The sequence below is a fragment of the Lycium ferocissimum genome, unplaced genomic scaffold (assembly GCF_029784015.1).
Source record: "Lycium ferocissimum isolate CSIRO_LF1 unplaced genomic scaffold, AGI_CSIRO_Lferr_CH_V1 ctg8016, whole genome shotgun sequence".
Taxonomy (NCBI): Eukaryota; Viridiplantae; Streptophyta; class Magnoliopsida; order Solanales; family Solanaceae; genus Lycium; species Lycium ferocissimum.
The window spans coordinates 17,231-27,150 of record NW_026727050.1 but is presented as its reverse complement, the minus strand read 5'-3'; the positions used below and the strand labels follow the sequence as shown (position 1 = coordinate 27,150).

Here is a 9,920-nt window from a genome sequence, read left to right as displayed (position 1 = left end):
TGATGACACTTGTTTAAACTTCCAGAAAAATAAGGATCTGAACTCATGCTTACAAGTGTTTTTAATAAACTGGAAGTGTGTGAAATACGAGAAACTTTCCGCATATCAAATTATTCAAAGTTTAATCGCTTTTTAATTCGAAAATAGAATTTAGACAAAACACTTTTAGCTAACATACAGAAAAATATTAGTACATTGTGATGGAGTTGAAAACATTTACATATGAAACTCCAACAGAATATTGCATATGGAAATGTGCAATTCAAACTCCCTTTTAGACCACCCCACCCTACCTTCTCAATCTACCCACACCACCCACCGCCCCCTGACCTTACCGCCTCCCACTCCTCCTTTCCTGCACCACCTATTCCGTCCTCCATAGTGTTTGTCTAGATTATATATAAATGTTTGTGGCACAATATTTTCTGGTTACTAACCAAACTCCAAAAAATAAGAAAACCACTAAATTTTCAGAAAAAACATTTGCCTTCATACCAAGCACAGCCCTAGAGTACCACTTATTTTGTCCATTCTATATTTGTAAGGAAGAATTCAGAGTCCTGTTGATATCAGCTAAAATCAATATATTCAGTCCAGTGAACACCGCGAGTGTATACACTGGTAATTGAGTCCTTACACCAGTCCAGTAAAGTGAATTTCTTAGACATACAAAGTTTTGCAACTACACATTACTTTCTTATAATAAATACAAAAGAACTACTGCTATAAATGCTTTGCATGATCCGTCTCATCGAAAATTTCCTCCTACACAGAAGACACAATTGGCATTTTAATATCTTGACACTAAAAAAAATCATGGAAAGCAATAAAATCCAAAATCCTGAGTGATTCTACCTGTAAAAGCTCTTCGATAACATCTTCCATAGTTATTATCCCGACTACCTCTTCATCATCAGGGATATTTGGCAGATCATTTTCATCTATTCGTAGAATGTCTGCGTACAAATCTTTCGAGCCCCTCCTGCTCCTATTTCTCCTGGATGAAGTGTTTCCACCGTTGGACAAACTCTTGCCTTTCTGAAATGATCTACTCTTCAGGCTCTTCTCGGGGGGAGGCCTTTCGTCATCAATGTCTACTCTCACATCATCCTGAGCAGAATCTAGATAGGGAAAACAAAGCAGACCGTTCATATCAGAAAAAAGTTTACGTGTGAGAAGTAACAGAAGCTAGAGCAAACAGAAGATGCTCACTATCAGCAAGGCTATTGCTAGCAGGTTGATCCATCTTTTGGCTATTGCTAGCAGGCTGGTCCGTCTTTTGGCTATTGCTAGCAGGCTGGTCCGTCTTTTTGTTGCATTCCCTTACAACCACAGCCATATGACTATGACCTTTCTGAAACTCATTTAAGATGTCATCCAATCGCATGGTATATGGGACCCTGCAATGTAAAAGAGGTCAATCATGATTTGTTTATGAGGGATACCAAAGGCATTGGATCAACTGTCGCAGTAAGTATATATTTGAAATCCACCTTGTACTATCATCACCTTCCACTTTAATAGGTTCGAATAACCCCCAGCCCCACGCGCACACACAGAGAGAGAGAGAGAGAGAGAGAAACAACTAAACTACTCAAATATTGGTTTGCAGGAGAAAGAAATTCCTAGTTGATGTATATTAGATAACCATGTTTAAGTATTGGCTAGTTTACATTCTCATGATGAGCCACATTACTAGCTGGTATTTCTTTCATCTAAAGTTTACACCTGAACACTTTGGGTATTGTACTGGTATATCTCTAAATGGCAGATTATCTAACTTGGATGAGTGCTCTTACAATTTGTACTATATATTCTTCGTTCATAACAACAGTATTGACAGTTTAGGAGCTTTACTGGGCTCGTATAACTGGGACGTTCGTCACAGTTTTTTCAATATTCATAGACTATTAAATTTAAAGCTTCATGTAAAGAAGGAAGCATACAGGACTGGGACAACATATAAGAAAGCATTCTGAAACAAATTTTCTAGACCTAAAAGCACTATAGGTTGCTAGTGATCAACAAGATAAAAGTGGTGTACCATGTCAAAAAGATCCTGATTTGCTAAATGGAAAGACAACAATTACACCTGAATCAGTAGAATACATCCTAGCACAATACATTCAACGATACCTTAACAATGCAGCCAAATACATACATAGTATCTGCACATGAGAAACATAAAGTATACCTTGGGATCCTTCGGATGGTAACATTTTTTACAAGCATTTCATCTTGTGGATGGATGGTTAATAAGTTCTTGACCTACAAGGTCACAGGAAAAGCATGTCAACAGATGACTTATTATATTACCAGAGAAATGTAACTACCGACTAATGTACTTTGTTGGGGTACAAGAAGGACTTATTGTAATACCAAAGCAAATGGAGTTATTAACTTGTCTACTTGGTTGGGGTAAATGAAAATGAGAGAAATTGGAAAGACTAGAGTAAAAGTAAAGTTGACACTTCGGCTAGCAGAATATAAATTTAGCCACTATTTGTCATAATCAGTTAAGAGTATGGTATCAATCGCCTCAGCATTCCTACGTATAAATTTTCGGCATTGATGTTATTTTGGAGTCTGCTACAACAACAACAACAACATACCTAGTGAAATCCCACAGTCTGCTAGTTGATCTAAATAATTTGACGATATAAATTGGCTACCATTTGTCATAATTATTTCATAGTATGATACCAATTAGCCTAGCCAGCACTTCGTGAACTTTAGCATTATATGTTGTTTTGGAGTCTACTAGTTGATCTGAACTATTTAAGGAAATGGATAGGTTTTGTACATGTGGGAAAAACATCCTTTGGTAGAACCCCAGGGTGTTGTATCACCACATATTTCTGTGTCCAAGGAAATGAAAGCAAATAAATGAAACAAGGGCAATACATAGTACAAGGCCTTAAAAGTACAGGGCCTTAACACTTTCAGGAAAGAAAATAGCCCTCAAATCATCTTTAGCCTCACGGAAGACTTTACTTTGGCTTCATATAGCCACTAACTGTTAACCCTGGATAAGAAAAAAGTTGCTTTTGGGGATAAAGACTATTTTCCCGGTATCTTATGAAGTGCAGACAGTCAGTGAAATTTTATAATTGTTTTTGGGTCATGAAAAGGCAAAGACGAACTTACTCCAAGTCGAAAGCAACATGAAACTGTGAATTGAAAGTAAGTGGAGATATTTTCCCACACTTTGTAATAACTTAAGCAAAACTATGGTTGCAACTGTGTTGAGCACAAAATTTGCCAGAACTGTATAATAAGAGAAGTAGTACCAGAAGAAGTCCAATTATGTTTGTAGGTTGCTCATAGTAAACTGGTATCCTGCTATGCCCTTTCTCCAAAATTAAATTTGTCAAATTTCTGTACCAAAATGGAAAAAATTATAGAGTATGAAACAGATCGAGAGGTTGGGAATCATGCAAATTTTCGCTATATGGACATTCCAATTATGCAGAACCTGTCCAACTTCCCGCAAATATCAATAGAAAAGGCTTCAGATATGGGGGTCATAGCATCACCCGCTCTTTTCTCGTGAAGCTCCAGAGCACCAGCAATTATAGTTGTCTCATCATTTGTTAGCTCTCCACCTTTACCAGCCTGTAGAAATGAACCATAGAATGGGAGACATAACATAAACAATGCAAGAAGCCATAAGAAATCAGATCAAGATCTAATATCAAAAATTTCATGCAACACATTTCCAGCTGGAAAGAGAAGGAAATAAGAAGTATAGTCTCTAATTGTCAGCATTTAAAAGAGCAAAAGTCAATGAAATGTCACCAGAAATGGAAAACAGTTTCAATCTAACAATAGAACAAGCTAAAACTACATCTATAACACAATGATTGGTTAGCCATTAAAAAGGTACCTGATTTCCATGAAAATGTACCAAAGTTTTCAACTCAGCTCGTCGAAAAAGACCACTGTTTCGATGACCCAGCAGATAGTCCAATAGCTGCAAATAGTAGAAACAAAGGGGCTTAGGCCAACATTAGACAAATAACATGTAGTACAATCAGCATTTGGTTCGATATGTCAACATCGGAAAGGGTCTAATACAAAAGACCATCTTTTATAAGCCAAAGAAAATTAACTAAATTCGTAAAATAAACAAGCTCACCTTGCTTATTGGATATGCAATAGGAAAGCAGATCCAACCAAGAACGCGAACAAATGGGGCCATAGTTGCACCAATGGCCAGTCCATATCTAGAGCAAACGGATTGAGGTATGATCTGCTCAACCACAGAATAGTAACCAATCAGTGCAAGTAAATCCAACTTTTGGTGCATTTATCAATCCTCAATGCAGATTACTCAGTAAACAACCCAAGCCCTATTTGATCTCCCATTTCACGGATTCTTATTTTCTCTTCCTCTATATATATCTATCAAATTTTAATATTTAAATCTAGTAGCACTTGTAGAACAGATAGTTTAATAGTAGCAGTTATTTGGTGGGGAAAAAAGAAGAGTTTAAGACTAAAATCAGTGATATAACCATAAACCAGCTTCGATTAACACAATAAATTCTAGCAATAACCAGTTTATTTGTCTTAAATAAAACGTAATGTGACTTTTGTAATGTATATACATTCAGGGCAGATAAAATGCAAGGTCACCCACTCCCCATATAGTTGATTATTTTCAATCTTAACAAAAGAAAAAATAAGTCTCACCTCACCAAACAGAAGAATCAATGTGACAGAAATCAGTATAGCACCCCAAGCTGTAATTAGGCTGTCAAGAAAGATAGGAAGTGCCTGAAAATATTTAGACGATTTTCAGCAATTAAATGGAAATCCAGATAGAGCAAGAAAATTGTGCCTCAAGAGATACACTAACATAATGTTGCTTACCTCCATAGCAGCAGCATTGCAAATAAGTAGGGTGCAGAGCAATAAATGCTGATTTTGTACAACAGGCAAGATCTTGGCTGTTAAGACAAAAGAAAGTTCCTAAATAATCAAAGCATCAATAAAGTAAATGCCGTCATACCAAGGCAATAAGATTCACAATTTCAAAATTTAAGCTTTGCATTTCACATTAACTAAGGAGAACTACGCGCGCTTAGCAACTAATTGGTCCAGCCAGCGTCCATACAGATTTTATAACAACGTAATTACAACTCTCTCTTCTTCCCTATCAGGCCCAAGAATACAAAAAAATTATAGCAGAAGAAAACTAAACGTTGCTCTGAAAGTGATCAATGATCAGTTAGCTTTATGAACAAACAGACAAGATTGACCTGGAAAATGGAAAGGTGAGTACAAGTTATACGTTGAGTCAACATTTTGTTGAAAATTGTTAGGTATGAATATGTTGATAGAGATTGGTGAAATAGTATGTCTCCGCCAAAGTAGTCAGTTTCTTTTAGCAACACAGAAAGAACATATTTCACTGCAAAGTACAGATGACCAACTACTTATGTTGTCGCATAAAAGATTTCATAGAACCAAATCAACAGACTGTTGGTTAATTTTGTGGAGTTTAACAAACTTAAGCTTCACGGTGTTTGTTTCTAAAAATTGTTGAAATTTTTCTATAAAAAGCTCTTCCGATTTTTCTGGAATTTTTTTTTTCAGCCAAACACACAAGTTTTTTCAGCTTTTGCAAAAACTGGAAAAGTAAACAGTTCAGTATTTGCCAAAAATGAAAATAATTTTCTCTAACGGTATTTGGCTGAATTTTTCTTTTCCAGAAATTCTTTTTCAGGTTTAATAAACGCCACAATCGATGGGATACCAATAGAAGCATCCAACTTCAGCAATAGAAGCAAAATGATTTTGAACAAATAGATCACGCAATGCACAAGTGTCAAATTTTGCAACTCAATGAAAAGTTAAGTTGTTAGAGTGAACACACTTCTATTTTTACTTAATAATATTTTCAACACAGGTGCGGCCCTGAATTTTTTTCAAGGGCTAAGCACCTGAAAATTCTTTTTCTGATCATCAGTGGCTATGAGAATTGAAACATGAGTTCTACTTCCTCTAATGTCATGTTGAATCTGTGTGATCATTTCATTTAAAAGCTTAACATCAGGTTACGCAACGAGGAAACCGAAAATTACCAGCATTTTTACGATCACTTGGAGTTCCAGACTTGGCAAGGACTTCAAGATCAACAAGACTTAACGACATTAGGCCTAATGTAAGGCCAGACATCATTCCCGCGAACACTACCAGAAATACAATGATCACTATATGAATGAAGAATTGCGACTCACAACATGTGTACTCCACCGCCATCCAAAAGTCGAAAAAAAAAAAAAAAAAACTCAACGAATTCTTTAAACGTGGAAACGTCAAGAAAACAATAACCAATATTCAATCACCTCCATTTCTGAAGCTGCTTCAACATGTATATAGAAATAGCTTTTTTCTTTCTTTTTTTTTTTTTAAAGAAAAAAAAATCGAGGCAGAATGGATTGAATATCAGTTGAAAATGAACTTAGACACAGGAAGAGGAAAAGACTGAATTCTAGGTATGTGACTATGTTCTTCTTGTTTTACGGAGACGAATGGTAGTTTGGCGAAAAAGGAGGGTATTTAACGGTAAGACACTTTTCTGTTGAAAAGAAAGTATAACTGAAAGTCTGAAAGACGCTTTTGCCTTTTCCAAAAACTCCCTTCCGATCAAAAAAAGTATCCACTTAGCCATTTACATATACTTAAAAATATACTACTGCTAGAAAAAAAAATAGGTAATTTGATTAAACTGCCCCAAAAAATTAGTATTGGATTTGATCACATAGCACTTAATTGGGGCAAATATGAAAATAAAATTAATTCTTAATTTGATAAATGAACACTCTTTTGGACCAAAAAAAAAAAAAAAAGAAGCTAAGTCGACACTCTATTTGATCAAGATGGAGTAGTTGATATTATTTTACTAGTTAATAGCACTATTGGTCCCTCAATTATTCGGTAAGTTTTAATTTTAGTTTGTATGATATCTAATTAACCATATTAAATTTGCAATTAATTGAATTATGCACTTTTGATTCATTTGCTTGTGACTATTTACAAATTCATCACAATTATTAATTGTTTCACTACTTAAATATTACTCATGCGATATATTAAATTCGTATTGTTACTTCATATTTGACCGTTATATAGTTTTATAAATAGTCAAATATAACATATTTTGTACATAAAGAGACCAAAATACACATTTTAATATATTAAGGTTAATTATGGTAAATCATATACCACAAGAACTAAAAGCAAAATTTACCTATAACGTAGGAATTAAAACAGTTATGATATCTTATCTTCCTATTATATAACTTTTAAGAATTTAAAGTTACTAAGCTTTTTAAAAAAATTTAAGTTGGTATCAAGTTTTCTTCATCAAACCAAATTTTCATTACTCCTATTAATTTTCTTCTGCGATTATTGATGTCATATATCTCCAGTTTGGTAGTGGTACTTAAACATTTACCAAAAAGAAAAGCTTGATACTTAAAACAAATTTCATTGTAACAGTTTATATTGAACTGAACTTGTCGTATATCTAAAATAAAAAAATAAAAAAAATAAAAAACAATTTTCCAATTACTAATATCAATTTACACATATATGTTAATTTACGTCTCCAATCAAATACTCGTCATATAACAAGATTGAAAACAAATAGAAGTATTATCAGGGGTGCTAATGAGAAGATAGTTGGACGATATGACAAACAATATCCGTATAAGTGTCTACACCAAATAAATTAAATTTTTTAATATGTGTTTGCATACAAATTTTTATCATTTAACAGTCATTATTATTTATGCATTCTCACCTCATTTATCACTTAACTACTATAATTGATATGATTTAAAGTAAATATATATATCACGTACAATAAGGTTTTCTCCATGCGCTCTGCTCAGGGACGAAGATAGCCCTTCGGCGTGAGTTCGGCCGAACCTAGTAGCTTTTGTCCGAACCATATATTTGTATTAAATTTTTTGTTAAATATGAACAAATTATTAATTAAGAACCCAGTATCTTTAAAGAATTAGGATCCCGAACCCACAAGATTCGAATTCTGACTCTGTCTCTGGCTCTGCTCTCTCTACATTTTGAGTCTTTAACGTAAGGCCAAGTAAACATTTCCTTGTGTCCAACATTTTCAAACAAATTCCCAAGTCTTGACACCAAAGCTTTGATGATGTATGTGAGTTTGGATTGATGCAAGAAATGTCGACACAATCTTCGAACGAAAGCAAACCAGCCGCATGGAAGATGCAGTGAGATTATAGCTCTTAGCATTGATGAAGAATTCGTCAACTTCTCGATAATGCTGACAAGCAAAGTAACCCTCGTAATAACGCCAAATGGGTTGCACCTTCCAATTAGAAGATTCCTACAATCAGTTAGAGCCGGAAACAAAGGTGGATGTGGTACTATTTAAAACACGAGGGCTGAATTGTGGATAATTAAGATTTATGACTTAAAGCCTGATTGACCTAACGGCTAAAAACTACTTTATTTTAAGAAGTGCTTTTCAAAAAGTATTTTGGGTGAGAAACAATTTTTGTTTGGCTAATTCATTTAAAAAGTGCTTTTGACTGCTTTTAGTAAGCAGATTGTGTTTAGCTAATTTTCTTAAAAAACTGCTTTTGAGTGTCAAATTACAAAAAAGGACAATTATCAATGAACGTTACTATCAGATTATTTTACAAAGAGAAATTATTTTAAATATCTATTATGAAAGATTTTAATTAAGTTTTTTATTTTTATTTAATTAAAATTTAAAAGTACATATTAAAATTTTCAATTACTACAATACATATATAAATAAATAAGAAATTAAATATTGAGATAATATCAACACGATGATTTAAATATACTAAAAATCTTCAACCAAAATAAAATTCAAAATCATTCCACAAATTATAAAAGTCTATTACATATGTGAAAGCTAATTTTATACTACGTAAAATAAAAAAAGAATTATTAATTAAAAATTAACGAATTAATGACAGATATACCTGGTAATATGTATTTATGGTAGGGATATTTTGATTTTGATAAAAATCATTTTCTGCTTCTCCCCAACCGCAGAAAACTGTTTTTGCTTCTAGTTAAAAGCAGTTTTAATATTGGCCAAACATCTCAAATATCCCAAAAAAGTACTTTTTCTACCAAAAAAAAAAAAGCGCTTTTGACCTTAAAATTGCTAGGCCAAACAGGCTATTAGTCGACTTATCACAGTATTACTCTATTACTCAAATTAGATTTAATGCAATAATTGCAAAAGTAATTAACTCGATAGCGATGAGATATCAGTGTAAAGGTAGACATATGAATTTTGTGGAATTAAAATCTATATTGAATTTGGATAGATTCCGAAATTCAAGAAATATTAAGTTCAAATCAAGATTAATTATTTAAGTTGAAGGCATGAATTTAAATTAATCCAATTTCATTGGGTTGGACCATTGAGTTGGACTTTAAAAAAAAAAAAAACCCTCCCTCCCCTTTGATTCCCTTTTGTTGGAGCTATTGCTCCATTGGTGACTCGAACCCACGACTCAAGAGTTGTAGGTGGGGTGTGCTGACCATCCTAGCAATCCCTCTTGTCATTGAGTTGGACTTCATGAATCTGCTCCAAATGACATGGCGCACCAAGTCAAGTTGAGGTCCAATAAAATTATTCTACATGCATAAGTGATGTAGCATGCCAAATTAATGTAAGGACCAATCAAATGTTGCCAATTATTTAAATGACAGATTCAACCAATTGCACACAAGCTTATCACATAGTAGTTGTTATGCTGGATATGATGACTTAGGCAGACCAATCAAACTGAAGGAAAAAGAGTATGTATTCATCACTAACTCTCTTCCTATAAGAAAAATATATATACATAAAAAAGTCTTCCTCTCCGGTAGTGATCCGT

At 33.8% G+C, this 9,920-nt stretch overlaps 1 protein-coding gene across 1 annotated transcript; it reads right to left on the bottom strand.

Moving 5' to 3' along the window:
* Positions 1–567: 567 nt before the first annotated feature.
* LOC132045809 (DUF21 domain-containing protein At2g14520-like) lies at positions 568–6,646 on the bottom strand. The gene is made up of 11 exons (XM_059436385.1): positions 6,090–6,646; positions 4,876–4,952; positions 4,696–4,779; positions 4,139–4,252; positions 3,887–3,973; positions 3,476–3,615; positions 3,291–3,378; positions 2,195–2,268; positions 1,213–1,400; positions 856–1,121; positions 568–765 (listed from the first exon to the last, which is right to left on the bottom strand). The coding sequence occupies exons 1-11, from the start codon at positions 6,265–6,267 to the stop codon at positions 724–726; spliced, it is 1,338 nt and encodes a 445-aa protein (XP_059292368.1). The 5' UTR covers positions 6,268–6,646; the 3' UTR covers positions 568–723.
* Positions 6,647–9,920: the final 3,274 nt, after the last annotated feature.